Source organism: Gallus gallus, chromosome Z (assembly GCF_016699485.2).
Source record: "Gallus gallus isolate bGalGal1 chromosome Z, bGalGal1.mat.broiler.GRCg7b, whole genome shotgun sequence".
Classification (NCBI taxonomy): domain Eukaryota; kingdom Metazoa; phylum Chordata; class Aves; order Galliformes; family Phasianidae; genus Gallus; species Gallus gallus.
The window spans coordinates 38,352,008-38,375,364 of NC_052572.1; the positions used below are offsets into that span (position 1 = coordinate 38,352,008).

General features: G+C 38.3%; 1 protein-coding gene across 7 annotated transcripts in view; it reads right to left on the reverse strand.

The window, feature by feature from the left end:
- The window catches only part of GNA14 (G protein subunit alpha 14), a 64,385-nt gene that overhangs the window by 28,008 nt on the left and 13,020 nt on the right, over positions 1-23,357 (reverse strand). For 3 of the 7 annotated variants that reach the window (XM_429163.7, XM_025144796.3, XM_040656589.1), the window contains exon 2: positions 5,920-6,104. In XM_429163.7, coding sequence (XP_429163.3) covers positions 5,920-6,104 — 185 coding nt within the window. Of the gene's footprint in view, positions 1-5,919; positions 6,105-11,219; positions 11,312-12,586; positions 13,056-23,357 lie in introns of those variants that run through there. The other 4 variants (XM_040656586.2, XM_040656587.2, XM_025144797.3 and 1 more) reach the window with 4 other exon arrangements.

The following is a 23,357-nucleotide window of genomic DNA, read 5'->3' on the forward strand; positions in this document are numbered from 1 at the left end:
GTATTTCAATGCACTCCTCTGCACTGTATTTCAATGCACATAAACAAAAATAAGAGAGGGTAAAAAATGGCACCATGGTGTTTGCTAAGAAATAAGCTAACACTAAAAGCACTTCTTCATTGTGGCAAATTTTTTCCAAAGAATAATTTGTTGGCAGACCATAAATGCACAGAATGCGGCACAGGCTTTAGCAGTGAGGGAAGAGCAGGCCTAGAGGAATTTTCTGGCCATTTCTCTTTCTGCAGAAGAAAAAAAATCTTTAAATTTTCCACTGCAAGGAGTTAGTTCCATATTGCAGTAAATATTTCTGTCTTTATCCTAAGGAATTAGAATTTCTCAGCTGCACAAGCACACTCACTTCTTTCTTAATAAAAGGCAGAATATGCAAAAAAGGTCCCACCAGAAAATGTCATAAACTGGAAAAAGATATCAGTAAAAAAAGTCTTTTATGCAGAGAAACTGTTTTACAGCCAGTTGTGTGCATATATCAAAAGCCTCACGCTGTGACACATATATTCAAGTACTGTTTTTTCAGAACTGATTCAACTTCAGAATCCTAGTTCCAAGTCAGAAAAAAACACAATTGTATGTTATTTTAACTAATAATTTCTTAGAACTTTTGATGGATTAGTTTTAAGCATGGTAATTTGTAGTTGCTTACTGACCCAGAGATGTTTTTACCTCACTCTTCTGACCAAAGGCTGTCAGAAAGGAACTCTGGCTAATTTTACTGTGACAATTACAGATGTGAATTTGCCAGACTGAGCTCAGGCAACAAAGCCAGATGCATGTTTCCCATGCTGACTCTGACACCAAAGCAGCAGCTTCTGGCAAAGGAGCTGAGACAGATAACATACTGAGCGACAGTAGCCTTTGTTCAGTGACCTTGTTTCAGCCTCTATAACAAAGATGTATTGCTTTTTAACTCTCTACTCCACAGCCCACAGAATAAGTGAACTGGGCTTTGTTCAGTCTTCTGCACTATTAGCAGAACCATTTACCAAGATTCTCTTTGTTTTTGTTGCCAAAAAATAATGCCTTCACTGCTACAGAAAAAGCAATGGAAATATTCAGTTATTACAACAGAAGGAGTATAGGGAGCAGGAAGGATATTAGGCCTTCAGAACACTAAAGTGTACTCTAAAAAGCCAAAAAGATGTTAACCACTTATACATACTCTTCTAGTGAAGAAATCTTCACTTCAAAGTACTAAATACAAGTCCAGAGTCGTTACTTATTAACTATACATCACTAGTTATTTTTCCTTCACAACAGTCTTTCCTTTCATTATCAGATCACCTTTAACTTATATAGAATCACAGATTCATAGAGTCATAGAATCACTCAGGTTGGAAGACACCTTAAAGATCACTGAGTCCAACCATGACCTAACCATACTACCCTAACTAACAACCCTCCGCTAAATCACGTCCCTGAGCACCACATCCAAATGGTTTTTAAACACATCCAGGGATGCTGACTCAACCATCTCCCTGGGGACCCTATTCTAGTGCTTAACAACCCTTTCTGTAAAGAAGTGTTTCCTGATATCATGCATTGTTTTGCTATACATGTTTTGCTGTAAAGTTGGTAGCATTTCAAAATGAGAGAACTTGATGCAATTAATTAACACTGTCTGTAAATACAGTAAAATTCTGCCTGGTTATTTATCTGTTATGTTTTTGTTTACTTCTCTGTGTTATGCTAAATGCTGCAGAGAAATAATTGGTATTTAAGGTGAAAGGCTATATCAAGAGAAGAAGACTTTCAGGAGGTAAAGATACAGTAATTTTTGTTGAAAGTGTAATAAATTATCAACAATGAGAAGTATTGAATTTTGGTAAAAGAGGCTGGAGATCCAACCATTCAGACTCAGCTAAGCTTTATATGGTGGATCAATATTTTCTAGGAATTCATGAACTTTTTGCAGTGTTCATCAGCTCTACTACTGTTGCACTTCTGACCAAACTTTCCCATGTATGAAAATGTAGGCCCGGTCATGGTTCAGAACACTTCCAATATTTCTCACCATGTATTTCTCACTGCACCAAGGAAGGTTCAGATTACAAATCAGGAAAAAATTCTTAACTGTGAATGCAGTCGAACAGTGGAAAACAATAGTGAGGTGGCTGATGTCCCAGACTGTCAGTGTCCAGGTGGCTTTGGGACAATTTTCTCAGTAACACACTTTACCTTTCGGTTAGCCCTGAACAGGTCAGGCAGTTGGACAAGACGATCTTTGTAGGATACTTCCAACTGGATTAATCTAATTCACTGTGAGGCCAATATACACCAGCTTTACCAGTTGGATTCAAAGCAGACGTGTACTTTTAGTACTTCAACAGAAAGTACACTCCTAGAGAAGGAATTACACAACTATCCCACAACCATGAAGATTGATGTATACTCACAAATGAAATCCTGTGTCTTCTATTCTTACAACACCACCTCATTTCTCCCCCTTTTTGCATGAAGGCTTTTTATTTATTTATTTATTTATTTATTGCTATACTTTCACCTTATGTTTGTTTTAAAAGTACTGAACAATGAAAAAGAATATTTACTACTACTGACTTTTCCCTCTGACTCACATGTGTATTCCTTCTTCCATTTACTTAAACTTAACTCTCACATATGCTCAAACACAACTTCTCAAATAAGGCAAGTGACAGCATTTCCACTGACATTAGTCTTGCTTTTTGACAGTCTCTATGGAGAGAAGAAATGTTTGTAAATTAGTTAGCTCACACACTTCACACAAAAAGTTTACCCTCAGAAGCTGTAAATCATGTTATACTGTAACTGGATACAAATCAGCACTCAATTTAGCAATTTCCTCAGTATGACATTGAAAATTAAAATATAAATAACAAAAGTCTCACTCCCCTAAGCAAAGCTAGATCAACTCTAGTAGGAAGTTTTATAGAGCGGCTATAACAGGAACAATTAAAAATAAAAATCAGACTATACATTCCAAAAACACAGACAAAACTATACACTCCAAAAACACAAACAACATTAGACATGAGACTGGCAGCATGGTAGGGTGTGCTCAGAATGAGTAACTACAAAATTTTATAGCAAACTAACTGTAAGCTAAACATTTCTTAAAGCAAATGAAGACATAAAGAGACATCTGAATAACCTTAAATCCTACCAGCATTAGGTGTTTGACCCCTACCAGTTATATAATATTTTCTTAGAAGGGTAATTTAATATATTTAACTTATCAACAGATGTGAGGAATCTACCAACTTGAGTTCTGGTAACTTCATAGAAGTTGCATTCAACTCTGCAACGTAGATAAAAGTAAATGTCAAGTAAAGCTAATTATTGGTAATAGAAGACCCAGGAAAGTCATCAGGATCAAATAGTTAGTCAATTATTAAAATAAATTAAAAAATAATAATAATTTGTAAATCAATCCCTGAAAACCTTTCAAATCCTGAGTATTTCCACTAAAGTAGCATCAAGTATGTTCTGTAGGGTTCAATTAGCACTATAATTATGCCTTAAAATATTAGGTTCCTAAGCATTTGCAAGATTAATCCTTTATAGCCAAAATATGAAAACTGAGGGTGAATCAAAATATCTCAAAGAACATAACTGATGAAATTAGGATAAAAATAGTTTGTTTAATTACTATGAAAGTTTCAAGCAACTTAAAGAGCAGTACAAACCACACCCTTCTTCCTGTCTAAATGCAGCACATATAGTTTCAGTTAGTATCTTGTTTAGCACCTGTAGAAAGGCAAACAATTTACTTAACACTTGTAGCCGACAATATCACTAAACACCTTTAGAACCCTCCTATAAAACTTGCTTTTATTTGCAAATGTTAAGAGGCTTATTTGGGCATTCTGTATATCCATAAGTTACAGATTTGCACATCACATTTAGAGGGCTGAGACACTCAGCACAGAACAATCTGTTTTCCACTATAAAAGCATCAAATGAAGAGACATTTGGCAGCAGGGAAATCCAGGGCCCACAGAGGAGGAGGAAGTCTGACCTGGTCAAAGAACAACGTGGATGTAAGAAAAGCATCAATCAAAAATATGATGCAGACAAGACCAATGTACTGAAATGTGGAGACCACTGGACAATTACAATGTGACCACTGGGCACACCGTTGCAATAGAATTCTGACAGCAGAGCTGTATAGCTCCTCTGTTTAATCACTGTGTTGTCAATAGCTGCTTATTACAGGTTCAAGATTATTTAATGGAATCAGTTATAAGATTTACAGTTCTTTGCCTTATATTCACCGCCTAAATCAAAGACATATTTGCAGCTGTCTCCTGCAAGTGACAGTACCTCAAACATGGTTATTTTCGAATTATCTCTCAGGAGTTTCTCTACGTGTAAGCAAAAAAGATTTGCTTTCTAAAAGACAACAAAACTGAGCACATAAAACTGTGTTCTTAGCAGGTCCTTTAATAAGTGTTTTCAGTGAGGAAGCACCAGCTCTAATTCTGCCCCTTTAAGAACAGTGTGTGCAATGGCATTATAACCTTCTGAATCGGAAGACAATGGTGGCACAGCAGCCAGCAAGAACACAATTTACCCAGAACACTGTGTTATGGGAATGTATCCAGCCCAGTACTCAGAGCACAGAATGAGAAGAACTTCGCTGTTTACTAAACCTATGCAGATTTGTTTTGAAAATGGAGAGAAAAGAAAGAAATCCCAAAACTTGGTGAGACACACTTCAAATGTAGTTCTTCAAGTAGATTCTTACTATCATCACTTCTCATGAAAATAAAGAATTAAAATGAATTACATTCACAAATAAAGGTATTCCACCTTCGCTCCTCAGTTCTCTCAACTCCAGAATTTGTTCCTGTTGATACCATATTTGCTCTTTTTGTGATTAAAAAAAAAATGTAATTACCAAGGTCTCTATTTTAAATAACATTTTCTATCCTTCTGTTTCATTACCCAAAGAGGAATACACAATACGAAGCAACCAAAGAGCAAAAAAATATTGATCATAATTTTAGTCTTTATTTTTCATGTGATCATATTTTCGAATGAAAAGTAGCTTACTTACGTTTTCTTCATGATACTTCGATTAAAAATATCAACCCATAACCCGTAGATTCTACAGCTTTTCTTCTTGACAGTCTCCATGGGTAGCCTTCCCTATCTTAACATCAAAAATTAGCAACCTGGAAGTCTCTCTTAATTTAAAGAAATAACACCTAATAATTTGCTTACACAATCTTCATGATATTCATGGAGTAAAATCTCCACATTCTGAAACCAATCTTGTCTTAAAAACCTGTCTGTATTTCATAATAAAAATAAAATTAAGATAAAATAAAACAAGCAACTGATTTAACAGACAAAATAGAACAAGCAATTGATTTAACTGAAGCAGATTTTTTTTTTTTTTTGCATAACTCTACAATACTAACCACTGAAACAAGAAGAACTTCTACAAAATAAGTTTAAACAAAAAAAGTTTGGAGAAGACATTCTCCTTTTCAAGTTAATTAATTTCACAGAAGTTACTATCAAATCCAAAAGGTGGCATGTTTCAAAGCACAGCTCTGTTTATTAGATCTAATTCTTCCCTACAAAATATACCCAAAGCTTCTCATTCTGGAGTGGTACTGACAAGCCACCATGTATTACTGTCTAACTCATAAATTAGATTCCGAAAGAAAATTAATGGTGGTCACTACTTATTAACAACTTGTAACAATGCATATCCTCTCTTCCTGCCCACGCTCAGCCCCTTACCCACCTTTCCCTGCCTGTTCACACTAGCAACAATCAGACAGTGGGACTTCAAACTCACTGCATGACACACAGAACTTAATGTTCTACTTGCTGTTAGTCATGAGTCAGATCACTCATGTACAGGCTTCAATTTCATGCACTGAAATTTGCATTTTCTTTGTACTGTCTTACCTCATTTTCTTCAGATGCGTACTGTATTTTCAGAATGTCCATGGCTCTGATCATAGCTTGCATGGCAGTAAATATGTTTCGGTAAACCAGCTTTGTGAAGCCTTTCCTGTCTTCCTCTGTGTAACCTGATCCATGGATAATCCTCATTTGTTTAATGAAAGTACTCTTTCCACTTTCTCCTGTGCCTGTGAAATGGGGTGGGAAGAAGAGGAGAGAGAAAAACACAACAGTGTAGGTTTTGCAGACTCTAGTAGTAGAAAATATTTGTAAATACATATGCAAGGATGTGCATCTTATCCCACTGCATAGTGGTCACCATTAACTGTAGTAATATTTTTTGGTTTCCTATGATCTATATGTTTTAATCAAAATATTGGTAGCTTTGTTTGTTTTTCTCTTTAAAGACATGTGGAAGTATCTTTTTATAATACATCTTACAGAAATTAATGTAAGCATCCAGTAGGTTGAAGCCATATTACAAAACAAGCAAGACAAGTGAGAACAAGGAATAGAAATGTTTGTTTACAGATGAAATTCCTCATTGATGAAAGACTGTAAGTTTATGTACTGTTTATATCATAATAATAAAGTCTGCAATAATTCTGAACCTGGAGAAGAATTTTATCTTTAGCTCATGTTTCTTAGTTCATGTAATGTTTCTACAGGCTTTTATACAAATACTGATTCAAAACTTGCTAGTTCATATTACATAAAGTGCACTTGTTACTTTCAGCTAATATATGAAATAATGATGCTATTAAAAAAAAAGATTAACAAACATATTAACAAATATAAAAACAAATATAAAAAAAGATTAACAAACATTAACAAATATAAAAATTATAAAGTCATTGGGGGAACTTACATCTTCCATATAGTTTTTTGTATTTACACATTGCTTTAAACCCATTAACACATTACAACAATGTATTTCCTAGTATTATTCTGGATGAAAGCTTTGTCCCTCTGCTCTTTCCTCTGAGACCTACAACAGAAAAATGTCTGTACAGACTTACGCCTACGGTCATTCAGGCAGCATCTTGTATTCTGCAGCCTGTAAGTGCTGGCCATGTTTTACTCCTGCAGTAAAAATATGGGAAAAATATACAATATTTCCCCCACAAAACCCTCCCAAAATCTTAACACTGTGAGCTTGGTAATATTACCTATTTGCTAACCAACCCCACCATATCTCTCAAGTACTTGGCAAGTCTTTAAAGTCATGGAAACAGTTTTCATCCTTAAAATGTTTTAGTATGGGCTTTCAGAGCTCTAAAACTTTAACATTCATTTGGAGCCTGGATCCTTCCACCTTCATATTTGCTTTTTGTATTTAATAAACCTCCCCATCTACCTTCTCTACACAGTGTTGGTTTTATAAATCTATATAATGCATATATAATATATATCATATTCACCTTCAGCTACACATTTTCTAGACTGAAGTGTCATCACCACCTCATTTCAGTTCTTATATGGATGATGCTTTCTAGTTTGATCTTCCCTTTGACTCTTGTTGAAACTTTCCCAGTTCTATACCTATATGTATACTGAGAGCACCAAAACTTCAAACAAGAGTATGCTGCTACAACTTGGTTTTATGAAGTGGTATGGACCTTGAAGCTCATCACTAGATCCGGTTGCCCAGGGACCCATCCAACCTGGCCTTAAGTGCCTCTAGGGATGGAGCATCCACAACTTCTTTTGGGCAGCATGTGCCTGTGACTCACCAACCTCTGCGTTGAGAATTTCTTCCTAGTATCTAACCTAAATCTCCCTTCTTTTAGTTTAAAACCATTCCCCTTGTCCTATTACTATCAAACCATGTAAAAAGTCAATTCCCATCTTGTTTATAAGCTCCATTTAAGTACTGAAGGCTACCACGAGGTCTCCCTTGAACTTTCTCTGCCCTCTGATCATCTTTCCAGCCTTCTTTGGGCCCACTTTAGCAGTTCCAACCTTTTCTTTTGCTGGAGGCAGCAGATCTAGATGCAGTACTCCACAAAGGCCTCACAAGGGCAGAGTAGAGGTGGTCAATCCCCCCCCTCTCCCTGCGAGCCACCCTTCTTTTGATGCAGCCCAGGACACCATTGGCCTTCCAGGCTGCTAGTGCACACTGCTGCCTCATGTCTAGCTCTTTGTCCACCAGATTCCCCAAGTCCTCTGCAGAGCTGCTCTCAAAGAGTTCTTCTCCCAGTCTGTACTCATGTACAGTATCATCCAGACCCAGGTACTACACCTCGCACTTGGCTTTATCAAACCTCATTAGGTTTACATAAGCCTGCAGATCCCTTTGTGTCATCTGCAAAGTTGCCAAGAGCGCACCTCATTCCATGCCTAGGTCATTGAAAAATATACTGAACTGCACTGATCTCAAGACGGACTCCTGTGGGACACCACTCATCACCAGCCTCCACTTGAACATTAAGCTGCTGAGCACAACCTCTGGCTGCAACCTCAGATCTGCAAGAGGAAACCATTCAGACAGCCTGCAGTGGATACTGTAAAAATAAATGCCCCATGCTCATAGTGGGTGACTCCCCACTAGAAGGCATTGAAGCTCCCCTCTCCCAACCTGACAGTCAAGAGCTTTGCTGCTTCCTGGGAGCCAAGATCAGGGACACTGCCAAGAGAGTGCTGCAGCTTATCAAGAGAAAGGACTACTATCCACTGTTGCTCTTTCGTGAAGGCATGAATGATTCTGGTAGACTAAAAATGGGCAGAATCAAAAAATACTGTAAAGCTCTGGGAACACAACTGAAGAACACTGGTGCACAGTACAGTTTGCCAGTTGGAGGAAAGAGGGAAGACAGAAATGGACATATAATGCATATCAATTCCTGACTACGTGGCTGGTACCAACATCAGAGTTTTGACTTCTACAACAGCAGGACTTCATATGAATTTTATAACCTGCCAGGAGGGATGGGATCCAACTGTGTAGAAGAAACAGGGCAACCTGTGGCAGGAAGCTGCCCAACCTTGTGAGGCAGGCTTTAAACTGTAGGGCTTGTGGAACATGGTCAAAAATGGCAATACACATCACTGCAACTGACTGGGTAAAGAATCAGGCCAACCAGAACAGTGATGAATGTTCCTTAGCTACCTCCCATGACATGAGCCAGAAGGCCAGATACTTCAAGCATGTGTACAGATATGGGGGACTCTTCTGCATTCTCTGAGGAAATCCTCTGCTCCCTTTTCCCCTCGGAAGTGTCTGCACACTAATGTATACCACATGGGGAACAAACAGAAGCAACTAGAGATCTGTGTGTTGTTGCAGGGACATAATCTCCCTGTGATCACAGAGACATGGTGGAACTTTTTAGGAAAGACAGACCAGCAAGTTAAGGTACTCTCCCTATGAGAGAGCAACTGGAATGTTATAAGCTCTGGCTAGGGATGAAAGATAAATGGACAGAAAGCTTTTAGCTGAGAATTAAGGGAGGATAATATGAGTGACACCATTCTGGGTGTTTACTATGGATTGCCTAATAAGGAGGAAGAAATTGATGAGGCATTCTACTGACAGCTGAAAATAGCCTTACGTTAACAGGTACTGGTTCTCATGGACAACAACCCTGATATTTGCTGGAAAAGCAACACTGCCAGATGCATGTGGTCCAGGATGTTCCTGCAGTGCGTTTAAGATAATTTTCTGAGGCAGGTGGTGGAGGTGCACATGAGGAGAGGTATGCTGGACCTTGTTCCTACAAACAAGGAAGGGCTGATTGGGGTTGTGAAGACTGGGAGAAGCCTTGGATGCAGCAACAAGATAGTGAGGTTCAGGATCTCACTATCCTAACAGGATGAAAGAAATAGGGCAAAAAGTGGAATTGTAACCCCGGAATTCAGGAGAGCTAACTGAGACCTTTAATGAACCTACTTGGATGTATCCCATGGGTTACAGCACTGGAAGGTATGGGGTCCCAAGAGAGCTTGTTGACATTCAAGCACCACTTCTTGCTTCTTGAACACATCACAAGATCAACATCAGTGTATAGCTGAGAGTAAGAAGCCAGGCAAAAGAGGTAGAAGAACTGCATGGATGAGCAAGAAACTCATGAAAATACTCAAATGGAAGAATAATATCTACAGAATGTTGGAAAAGGGGGCTGGTCATTTGGGATGAATATATGAACATTTTTAGGGCATGCAGGGATGCAACAAGGAAGGTTACAGGCCCTCTTGGAATAAAATCTGCTGAAGGAGGTCATGGATAACAAGAAAGGCTTATTTAAGTATGCCAAAAGCAAAAGTAAGACTAGGAAAATGTGGCTCCCCCCTTGAAGAAGTTGGATGCCGCTGGTAAGAGGACACTGAGAAGGTGGAGTTATTGAACACCTTCTTTGCTTCAGCCTTTACTGCTAAGACTGCCCCTTGGGAATCTCAGTTTCCAGTCCAGTTCAACATCCTCATCAATGACTTGGATGAAGGGATGGAATAAACCATCAGCAAGTTCACTCATGCTAGAAGGCTGGGAGGAATGGCTGACACACCAGAATGTTGTGCTGCCATTCAGTGAGACCTGGACAGGTTGCAGAGTTGTGTAAAGAGGAAGGTTATGATGTTCAACAAGGGCAAGTATAGAGTCCTACACCTGGGGAAGTTATCCTCTGTCTCTACTCTGCCCTGTTGAGGCCATATCTGGAGTCCTGCACCCAGTTCTGGGCTCTTTGGTTCAAGAAAAACAGGGAACTGCTGGAGACAGTCCAGCAGAGGACTGCAAAGATGCTGAAGGGCTGGAGGAGCATCTCTTTCAGGAGGAAAGATTGACAGACTTGGTGCTGTTTAGCCTGGTGAAGACTGAGAGGGGATTTTATCAGTGTTTCTAAATGCCTAAAGAGTAGCTTTCAAGAGGATGGTGCCAGGCTCTTTTTTGTCCAACAATAGGACAAGGAGCAAAGGTATAAACACAGAAAGTTCCATCTAAGCTTGAGGAAAAACTTTTTTACTGTGAGAGTGACAGAGCACTGGTCTAGACTGCCCAGTATAACTTGACTTAACTTAGGTCAACTGATGCAGTCTTTCCATTGTAGAAGTCACCAGTCTGGTCAGGTACAATTTGCCCTTGGAGAAGCTGTACTGGCTATTTCGGAACACTTCCTTGTCTTGCATGTGCCTTAAAATAGCTTCCAGAAGGACCTATCTGCTCCATGATCTCCTCAGGCACAGAGACGAAGCTTCTAAAAACCTTTACTGTAAATTTTCAGAAGTTTAACAATAAAATGCATTCCAGCTGAGCCATAGGATTGGCATCACTGCTGCCAGTTAGATAACACAGCCAGTAAAAAGCTCACCGTAATTTACATGCAGTGCCACGCAGTACCACTAGGTGTCGAAACGACATCAGCAACGCACAGTGGAAGCAGTTCCTCTGTGAAAATTACATCTTCAGAGACAGGAAAACAAAAGAACATTCTGAGTCTCCGTTTGATCACATTACGTCTCAGTAACACTGTGTTTCCATAGTGAAATAACATGTGACTACAGGGCTTCAACCACTGACAGTAGCAGTCAGTAAAACCCAGATAATCTGAGAGAGTGGAATACATCAATTGTTACTTGTATGTCATAGCCATTTTTTTTCCCTCAAATATATACCACTGTAATTAGTTCTTAATCTAGGACCGTTTTTCATCACCCATGGTGGACATTCCTTCAACGATGTAGCTTTCCCGTGCACAAGTTAACATTCAACAGTCTCTGACACTGCTAGCACAGCTCTATTCTACAGATGAGCAAGGCCTATAGTGCTCATCAGAAGAAGGCTGAAGTGTAGTTCCATTCTTTTCTATCAATCAATAAAAAATATTTGATATTTGTGTCCGTGAGAAGATTAACATATCTATTATTTCAAAAACTGCTTGGGATTGTTTTAATTTCGGCACTGCATTGGTTTAGTTGAGAGAGATGGAACACAGAGATATGTTGGAATAAATGTGAAACAGATTCTCAAATGAGTTTGTTATAGTAAAATGCTGATGTTACGTTACATTCCACAGCCATCAGTAAAGCGGCCCTGGCACGCCGATTTTAGGAAGTCAAAGTGAATACAATTCAAATGCAACTCATCTGGAAAAAGAACAACACCACCTAAAACACCATAACATAGAGCTTTTTCCACTGCCTGCAAAACTTGTCTTGTTTTTGATGGGAAAAATGCACTGATAAATCCAGGCTGAACTGCTGGCCTAAATTTTTACACAGGTCAGAATAAACAGCCCTGTTACATTACAGCAGTACCCTGTACGAACGTTTCTAAAGAAAACTTAAAGTAAATTATTTCACTTTAATTTAAAGCACAACATCAGGCATATGTAACAATGCACTACTATATTATAATGCACACATTATAGCCCTATGTACTAATTACAACTGCTAAGCAAATATCCTTTTTTACGAGCACCAAAACCACCACAAGTCTGGTTTGAAGTGGTCATACACAATCTAAGTTCTTTCCTGCATGTATATGTTTTAATTTTTTTAAAGAAATTTAAAGTTAGTCCTTTATCGTTGTTTTATTTGATCTAATCTGGATTAACCTGCATCAAAAGCTTATCAGAGTGGTATGTAAGTAGTAAACAGAGCCATCCGATTTTACCCTTTGACCGTTCATAATGCAAAACACAAGTTAATTTAAAAGCTTTTTGCTCCCTACCCTGACCTTAAGTAGAGTGCACAGTCCTCCTTCTGTATTCTTCCTTCCAGCAACTCCTTTCGTGTGAGCTCTGCCTCTTGTTATAAGCATATGGGATCTCTGTGCAAATCCAACAACACATGCTTTTTGTTTCTCCATTCTCATAAGCTATCTAGAAGAGTCTTCAGGGGTCATTAGCTTAACATGAAATAAGCCTTTTGAAGCTCATCTTGACAGGGGATCATTTTAAAGCATGAAAATAGTAGGGCTTTCAAAAAGAGCTTGAATGTGAAGCAGCCATGCCAATATGCAGTCTTGGAGAAATTAAGCTAAACAGAACTTCATTTAAGGATGGAATTGCATAAACAAGAAGATTTGGATTGAATATATTTTTAATTAAAATAGTCGGAAAACAAATGGATACTCACAATTTGGAACTTGTGTTTTAAGGCTTCAGGTAGTGGGAATTAAGAAAATGGAGTACGCTGTTTACGTCAGGAATAACAAAAGTGGTAGTATGATAATAAAATGCACGTAGTCTGGAAAGTATAGATAATAGAACAATAAAAGTCAGCGTGATCATATTATCTGGAGGTATAAAATCGCTGTTTAATGCCATCCATTAAAGGAGCACTATATAAAGGGAGATTTTAAAATGTGACTGTATACCTCCAAGATGTAAAAATGCTGTTATTACAAGTAAGAGAAAAAAGGCCATTTGTGTAGAAAAATATACAGGGAAAGTTGATTCACTCGAGTCAGAAAGTTGTCACTGATTCTCTCCCAGAACCTCCTGGATTGCTCATATCCTGCTCCATCATCCCTCTAGCAGATATCAGTGTGGTTGAAGCCCCCACTGAGGTTTCTTCTATCTGTCCTTTAATCACACTTTCTTAGTTTAATGTTTTCATAGTAATATTGTGTATTTTACATAGTTCCTATAAAAAAATCAAAGCGTTTTATTTACATTTCAAGTTTCATATGTTGATTTACATAAAGAGATGCCTCTCAAAGCACACAGCTCATTTACACAGAATGAAAGACAAAAGCATATAAAACACTCAGTCAGTGACAGAGAAATTAAGCAAAGCACTGGAAAGTTTCTGAAGCCCTCAAGGAGAGAGTTATATATCCAACAAATGCAAAGCTGGGTCTTAAACTGTAACACCTGAAACCTTCCAGTGGAAAATGTGTCAGCCTTCTTGTACAACAAGAACGTAATTGAAAAGTTTCAGCTCAGTTCTGACTTTCTTCTACATCAGTGTCACAGCCGATCCATTTCCTCAATCAATTCTAACACTGCACTGTGTACGGCAGCACCAGGTGGAACTGTGTTTTCACCACATCATTCCTGGAGAAAAAAAAAACACTAATAATCAACATCATGATATACTTTTGTGCAGTTCCAAAAAACCTGTTCCAACAGTGTTAAATGGAATGAATATGAAAGGACAGCTTCCTTTCCTATAATTTTCAAGGAAATCATAATTTAGCTCTCTACAGCATAATGCTTTTTGGGGCTACCAAACAAACAAAAGTATCCAGGTTCTAATATTCTTGTGGGCGGTTAAAAACTGTAAACTAAAATTTCTGGCACATAACTGATGCTTAGACACCATCTTTTAAGGCTCAGCACTCATTCTTGTGCTGCTTTCTTTGATTCTTTCCTGCCCACTGAGCACTTCTTGCAAATCCCAGCTATTCTCCACAATGAAGGACCCTGCAAAAATGCTTCCTGTGTACAAAGGGAATTTGTGGGAATTAAATTGCCAATGCACAAAGACTCATTACAAGAGAATTGATATGAAATGATTTTAAAGTACATTACATCTTTCTATCAGATGCTGGTGTTGAGAAGTAAATTGGCTTTGATTCCATTCAGCTCTAAGATTAATCACTGAGGCAGAAAGAGAACTCTGCTGGAACTGGAGATACTCAGATCTTCAAAACTTGCTCTTGGGAGGTCTGCTTTCCTGAAGTTTCCTTACTTACAACAGGTGACCAAAGGAAAAGCACAGTCACCATGCCCAGAACAGTACATTCGTATATATATTTTTTTGGCACCAAGTGATCTCTGCTGAAAAGCCTCAGGCATTTGCGCACAGCAAGTTCAGCAGAGGTGTAGGTTAGGAAAACAATTGGGCATTTATTTTCTCGTTTTCTGTGTGCTCATGATTCTCACTGTCTGCACTCTAAATGGGAAAATGGAGTCAAAAAAATAGCCCAGCCAAAAAACATGTCTGAGATAAAAAATATGGTGAGAGTAGAGAAACAGTCTGTGCTTAGCCTCAGAACAGAACTGCAGAAACTCTCTCACTCTTTTTTGGATGGTCTACAGCTGGCTTTAGTCACAGGGAAAAGAAACACAGCACTCTACATGGCCCATAATGTTGGCAGTTACACTCCAGTAGAACAATCACCTATGCAGTACTTAAAAGCTAGTCAGAAAGTGAAATAGCAGCCACGATTAAAACAGTAGTAATGTAAGGAGATTTGGAACATTAATCAGTTCTGATTTTTAAAAGTTCTCCGCAGTTTTTAAAGAAGGGAGAGCTCTTTTGTGAATGGGAGAGTCTAAACAGCTTCTAAGCTGTTCTTTAATAGACTAATGAACATGCAAAGGAAGATAAATCTTCAGTAGTTAATACTTAAAGGATTTGCATAGGAAGACTGATATGTACAAGCAGAGAACATGCAGGCAGTGGCAAAGTGCATAATGTAGCACAGCAGTGTTCTTCCAATTTTCAGGAGTCTTGACAGTTTTGAAATTCCTTCATGATTTTAAAAATTACTGAATGATTAAGAAATAGCAATGAACTAGTCAGAATTGCACATACTGAAGTTTTCCAAGCCTTTCTCCACCTCTCTTTCTTCTCACATGCTCTTCCAAGGACTGCTAAGTTCTGCTTTTCAATCACTACAAGACGAAAATTATTACGTTTGTTGTTTGAAGATGTATATTGTCTTCCAAACAGACTTAGAGTTCCTGGAAGAGATATATCTAGTAGTTACTTTTACCTAAAATATTCGTAGTAAATGTAAGCTACTTGGAAAGGTCAGAAAATTCTGTCTTTTTTACTTCATCAGACTGAATCAGTGTCTTTTAACTGTCATAACATGACATGAGCGCAGTCTACAAGAACATACATAGGAGTCCTACGTAGCAAACCAGTTTCCTAATCCTGCCCCATAGCCCTCTCACACTATTTTCTTTCTTCACTTTATTCAGGGAAGCAGTCAAGTAGAGAATAAGCAAAAAAATAATTAAAGAAAAAATAAAAATGCCCACAACCTATGTTTCTCATTTTCATAGCTGGCAATAAAGAAATAGCTAGCACTGGTAATAATACCTCCATGGGTTACGAGTGTTTCAGAAATAATCCAGGGTTCACATTTCACTATGCCAAACTCAGACTAGGTATCTGACAGAACAAAATTGTGTATATGGAAGATGAACAAATCGTGCACTCAAATCTACTCCTTGAACTGAATCTCCCTAATCCTTTGGTTATTTCAAACCTCACATTGGGTAACCAGCAGTAGAAATGCATTCTTTACATTTAAACGTTGTTTTATTTTTTAATTTATTGAAAATTCCCCTTTTTCTTGGTATTAAATAGGAGGAAACAATGAAGCAACTTCCTAATGGAAAATCTTTTGCTGCAGAAGGATGTCCCAGATGATATCAGTAACAATTTGTGGTGTTGAATATGTAATAGGAAGTACTGCAGCAAGAGGTAACAAAAATTTAACACAAGAAAAAGCCTGGTTAAAACTGAATAAATCTGTAAAACAACAAGAACTCCAGTAAGTACTTTTATTTCACTGGATTACCGCCTATTTGTTGTTAGCAGAAGGAAGGGGTCGGTGTATGTATGACTGTCAAAACAAACTAGTGAAGCCCCTCCTTTACCATAAACAAGTAAATGACAACAGGAGTCATCCTTTGAATTTCCTCTGTTCTGTATTGTATACCAAATTAACCTTGATAACTGTTATGAGGGCAACTACCACTCACATTCAGTACCGGGGCAAATCTTTTCTTCACACGTATTCATCCCATCACAATGAAGCTGACTGTAAATTAACAAGAAAATCCCTAGATTTCTGCATCCTCACTTTCAATATCAGCAGAAAAAAAAAATACTGTAAGCATAGTCCCTGAAATCGACTAAGAAATACGCAGCTGAATTCTAAAAGCGAAACTCTTCCACAAAGTAATAACAGTAATAACAATAAAAGAAAAATCTACCTCAAAACAGATCAACAAAAACATCAAGAGATCTACCTAGAATCTGAAAGAAACTTCTTGTAGGCAACAGCTAAACACTTTGTACCCATAACAGGAATAGATTTGTTAAAAGCGTTCCTCTGTCTCCTTCCAAAACTGCTGGATACTGATCTTCTGGAAGACAAGGTGAAATGCAACCAAGACGCTCATACGTCATGTCCACTGCTTAGATTGTCTGCATTCATTAAGTCAATTGTGAAGGACAGAACTTGGAAACTAAATCTCTAATCAGAAACTGTAATGCAATTGCTATGTAAGGAAAATGGAGTTTCATGAAGAGTGGGAACATCTATTCTCTTAGAACAATACTTAGACCATCTCTGACTTTCAGAAGTATTTAATCAGGAGATATCAGTGCGAGCACACATGCTACCAGTGAAATACAAACTAGTTCAGCAACCTGAGAATGATGCCCACAGAGCTGAATGTTCGCCTTTTGTGTGTGTACTTGGCAAAAATATTGAGGGAAGGTGTGGCAGTACCTGGGTAAGTCCTGTGATGTATGGGACAGAAGCCAAAACACAAGTTAAGCAGGGAAAGCAGAAGGGGAAGGTAACTTTGAGGCTTAATCTCTATAACACTCACTCACTTATATAAAGTTTTTCCAGGTCATGTTATATACAGGGTGACAGAGTGAGCACTTGATTAAAAGAAGTTTCCCACTAAAATGTAACTACCAGGATACCTTTCAATTTTCTTTTAATAGAGGATGAAGACTGAATTCTTCTAAAGAATACAAACATTTTTGTACCCTAAGTACTCTTGACTGTGCACTTCCAAAAAAAATCTACCATGAACTACTTACCTCCAGTTCACAAGTAGTCTCCCACACAGTATGATCCAATAATACGCTGCTCAAGCACAAACAGAAAATTGTGGGACTTCTAAAAAATATTTCCTTATGCAATCTTTAATTAGTCAGATGTTACATTAGCACTTTCTGTTGCAGGGCACAAGGAGGCTAATCTGCTATTGCCACAGTTCTCTTTTCTTTCTCCTTCCAAAGAGAAAAAAATAATTCCACTTCCCATCAGGAACCCATGCAGAGAACATAGGACTCTATACGAGTAGTTATACAGAATATTGAGAATAGACTTGACTTGTGGGTATTGATAGACACCTGGCAGAATATAGAGTGAGTGGATAGGGTTGTGGAGCACTGGAAAAGGCTTCCTTGGGAAGTAGCTGAGTAACCATCTCTGGATGTATTTAAAAGATGTGTAGATGTGGTGCTTATGGACATGATTTAGAGGCATCTTGAAAGTGCTAGGCTAATGGTTGGACTTGACCTTAGAGGCCTTTTGCATCCTAAATGATTCTATGATTTCACGTTCTCATTTCAAAAAGCAAGCACTTAAGTTTTTATAAAAGCCAAAGAACTTTCTAAGATTCCCTGCCCAATTGCTGATAAATCAAAGATCTGTCATCAGAAATGTTAATATGAAACCACGCCATTGACACTACACCTAAATTTCAGACTTAGTGTTTTAAGTTCCAGTTCTATTATCTGTGCACCACCAGCAGTAAAACCGTACTCTAACTTTACATCCTAAATTCAAATTATCTCAAAATTGTCTGGGGTCTTTCTGCTGTTGAGGAAGTAGAAAGAGTGCAACAACTTCTTCCAGTCTACAGTGAAGGTGGTGAGGCATTGGAACAGGCTACCCAGAGATGTGGTTGACGCCCTATCCCTGCAGACTTTCAAGGTCAGGCTGGATCAGGCCCTGGGCAACCTGGCCTAGCTGCGCATGTCCTTGCTCACTACAGGGGAGTTGGACTAGATGGACTTTCAAGGTTCCTTCCAACTCTAAGGGTTCCATGATTTCATGATGCTATAAGTACGCTTATCAGTATCATCAAACACCTTGAAATAGGCATTCCTGTGTGGTACTTAACAACAGAAGACCTCAAGAACATCATTGCAGTTGTCCATCTGTCCACTGGAAATCAGCATGCACACAAAAATTATATGCAGAATAAAAATATTTTCAGGTAATTCATTGTAAATCTTAAAGAAACTACTGCTGTCTTTGCCATACAGATAAGATAGCAAAATCCATTTTCATTTCCTTTTACTTTCTAAGCTTCAGATGAGGCTTTATACAGATAACAGCACTGACATAAGTAAATAGCAGATGAATAAGCACTTTCAGAGACAAGCAGTGAATGCTTAGATGTGTACTGTCAAAGTTCAAACTTCCCATGATAATTTATGAAAGTATTCACAGTGCTGTCTTATAAGTTATTAATGAACACATAATTGAAATATGGTTTCAGTGTAAAGAATATGATTTCAAACTATAATACTTAAATGATCATTTGAGTCTTCCACACAATGTTAGCATATCCAGTTTTATTTTTCTGTGTCTATTTTACTGAAAATACATCTGTTCTGTATTCAAATATAATACAAATTATGAGTACAAATGTGTAGGTCGCTTTGAAAGTAATGCCTCATATTTACTTCCATGGAAACTACAACAGCTACAAAGAGCACAATGACACTATTTAATAGAGCGAATTCTCAGCTACAAAACACTTTCTTAACATAATCACCACCATGAGCTATTTCACCAGTGATGAACAAGGCCTGCATGCTGCACTCATAAAAATCAGCGCCAGTGGAAGTAACCCACTGTTTCGCAGCTGCTATGGTGGCATTAGGAAAATGTTGCCCATGCAGTCCATCTTTCATTAGCCCAAACAGATGGAAGTTAACAGGCACCAAATCTAGAAAAGCTTGATATCTACCAGTGAAAGTTGTTGACTGCAGAAAACTAGCAAGAGTAGAAAATTCATTACAGTGTAAGTTTACAAAAGGACAAGGAAAGTTTACAGAAGCTAATTACACTCATATTTTATCTGCAATAAAAAAACATGCTAAGTAAATTATTATTTATATGTGATGATGATTATCCAATAGGATGCTTAAGGAGGCTTTGGAGGTTTTGATAGAACGTTTTATAAAAAAATCTTTCCTAAAATGATACGCATTTTTTCCTACACTGTAGAATTCAGTCAACTGAAAACCAATTGAAACTGAATACATTTTTGATTCTTAATCTACTCCTTGCTGTTAAATAACAGAATCATGTATTTTGAACTAAGAAATCCACTTTGTGAGGAAATTCTAATTTTCTGAGTCTGTATCTGGTATTTTCATTGTTTTCCAAACTCTATTCTTCACCAGTATCCCAGATATCACAGTATCCTGTAAGAAATACCATAATGCCACACATATAATCGAAAGTTAAACACGCTGACCACCTTTCATATTTCAGGAGACAAGCACTACATAAAACAATAGAGTAACATTTTATGTTCAGAGTAGTGGCTTGATATGAAAAGGGCAACTGTGACATGTTTTCTGGTTTTGCTTTTTTTTTTAGTCATGCAAAGTTTTGAATTCTGACTTCAAAGCAAAGCAGGAAATCAGATCAACAAAAAGTAGTCCAAACACTGAGAATGGTACTGACTAATATCCTAACTTTAACAGTAAATGACAAAACGGAAACACTTTTGTTCTTTATTTAAATTGAAACCATCAAAGCAAAGATTTCCTGTGAAAGTTCCTTAAAGCGATCTAATTACAAACAATTTGCTGTCTTTTGGACTAAAACCCACCAAACGGCATGGCTTTTCCCATGTCTCCACTGTAAGCCTTCATTTTAGTGTTCATGGAAAATTTTCCATTAGTGAAAGAAATTTTCAGTACATTTCTTTTTTAAAAAATGAAAGGCATGTATCAACAATGAAGAAACACCTTGTCAACTCTACACTGCTGTGCTGGTAACCACTTGGGGGCTGGCTGGTATTTCCACATAAATAGCCCAACGGGATTTTCAGTCTCAGTTGCTTTCCCCTGTAGTTCAAGGAAGAAGAGCCACTATTCAGAAAGCTATCACTCATCGTATCAACAGCACATCAACTTACAGAAGCAGTCAGCTGACTTGATTTTTTTAAAATTTCCTCAGTAGACCTTGTGTGCACCCCGCTCCCCTTCGTTGATTTACACTGTAGTATAGTGATGTTCCCTATACCATGATGTTTGGGTAGATGGCACAAACTACAGACTAGATGGCTGAGCCCACAGTTCAAAGACTGAAGGATTTACTTTGCTTATTATCTTAAAATTTTGGTCTGGCATCCCTAGCTGAAACTTTAGAAGTTTAAAAATTGTAGAGCATTGAATTTGGGAAGTAGTTGCAAATTCTGGCTTGAGTGGGTATAACAACTGATGTGTTTCTACCAGAAACTTTCTAGAATGGAAAAGACATGTTTGTATTGTGCATGATACAGTTTCTTTGTCTTTCACTTTATTTTAAACCTAAACGGTTGCCAAGGTACCTTGCTACAATCACTATTCCTGAAGGCATCTTAAATCTTTCAGTAACTGTACATTGCCATGTATTGCCGCAAGTACGTATGGCACTGGTGACAGTAAGAAAGGGAAGAATTACAGGAAAAGGGAAAAGCATCTCTAGATTGTTATATTCACCAGTATAAGATGGGATGATGCAGACATTATTCTTCCCCTCTATTCAGCACTGGTGAGGCTACATCTGAAATGCTGGACTCCCCAGTATGTAGAGACACCAGAGAGAAGCCAACAAATGGCCATGAAGATGACTGATGGACTAGAGCATTTCTCATATAAGGAAAGACTGAGAGAGCTAGGACATTTCATCCTGGAATAGAAAAGTTTAAGGGAGATCTTATCTATGTGCAATAATACCTATGGTGAAAGTAAAAAAAAAAAAAAAAATTAGAGTTTTCTCATTGTGCCCAACAAGAAAATGACATAGATTGGAACCTAAAAAATTCTGTTTAATTTTACTGTGAAGGTGTTTGAACATGCAAACAAGCTGCCAGAATGGTTGTCTTTATCTTTTAAGTATACTGAAAGTCCAACTGGACGTGGCCCAGAGCACCAGGTGATTCTGATTTGAGCAGGGGTTTTGACAACAGTTCCATCTGACCTCATAAATTCTACAGCTCTGTGACCAGCTGGATGAAAATATAGCCCAAAATAACATACTAGTTAGATAAGGAGAATCTGAAACTTGATTGAAATGCATGCCCCAGAAGCAAGGGCACCTTGTATAAAACATCTGCTGAGTGAAATAATAAAACTAAGTTTTAAAAAGCTATTTGGGTCTAAAGAGGACAGAAGAACCTGAATGTCATCAATCCTGCACAGCTCTAGGAATCAGGAGTTAGACAGAACAACGTCCCACCTGAAGAACAAGTGGCGACTAAACAAAAAGGGACCCCAAGAGGCTGAGCAGGATCAAAGCATGGCTACTAAGCATCCAATTCTGCACACCACCTAAATATAGTGTGGTGTTTTGGACCAACGCTTACAGATTTTCTAATTTTGCCATTCAGATACTTTTATTAGCATTATTATTTAATTAATAATGATTACAAGAAAGCTAACAGTAGTAATGTCTGGATATAATCCACTCTAACACCTCCTGCTCAAACAGAGCCACCCGGAGCAGGCAGGACCATGTACAGATGAATTTTAAAGATCTCCAAAGAGCAAAAGCTTACAGCCTCTCGGGGCAACCTCTGACAGTGTTCCACCAACTAGCTGGTAAAGAAGTGCATCCTGATGATCAGGTAGAACACTCTGCGTTCCAGCCTGTGCCCATTGCTTCTTGTCCTGTTGCTAAACACCAATGAAAAAGAGCCCAGTTCCACTCTTCCTCTGCTCTTCCTTCAGGTAAAAAAACAGATGTCTCTCCTTCTACAGACTAAACAGCCCCAGCTCTCTCAACCTGTCCCCATAGGTGAAGTGCTACAGACCCCTGAGCATCCTGTTGGCCCTGTACTGGATTCCTTCCAATATGTCTGTGTATGTCCTTATCTCTCATACTGTGGGGATAGGAGAACCCAAACTGGACACAGCACTCCAGGTATGACCTCACCAGGACTGAGTAGAGGAGAAGAATCACTTCCCCTGATCTCCTGGCAACACTTCTTTTCCTAGTGCAGCCAAGAACTGTTAGCCTTCTTAGCTGCAAGGGCACATTGCTGGCTCATACCCAAACCGGACCTCCAGTGCTTTTTCTGCAAAGATGCTTTCCAGATGGTCCGCTGTCTGTAACAGAGAGTTCTTCCTCACCAGGTTTAAGATATTTCTTCTGCATTAGGTATCTATCAGAACATTTCTCCAGCCTGCTGATATCCCTCTTAGAGGCCCTCTGGTGAATCATCCACTTCCATCCAGTTTTGTATCATATGCAGACTTGCTAAGATTACACTCTGCCTCATTTTCTAAATCACTGGGAAGATGTTAAGCAGGGCTGGACTCACTATTGACCTGTGGAGTACTCTATCCATCACTGACTTCCACTGATCACTACCCTGTGGACAAACTGTTCAGCCAATTTTTGATCTACCTCACTGCTTGCTCATCCAGCCCATACTTCAGAAGTTTCTCTATGAGGACTTTATGGGGGACAGTATCTAAGACCTTAATGAAGTTCAGAAAGATAATAC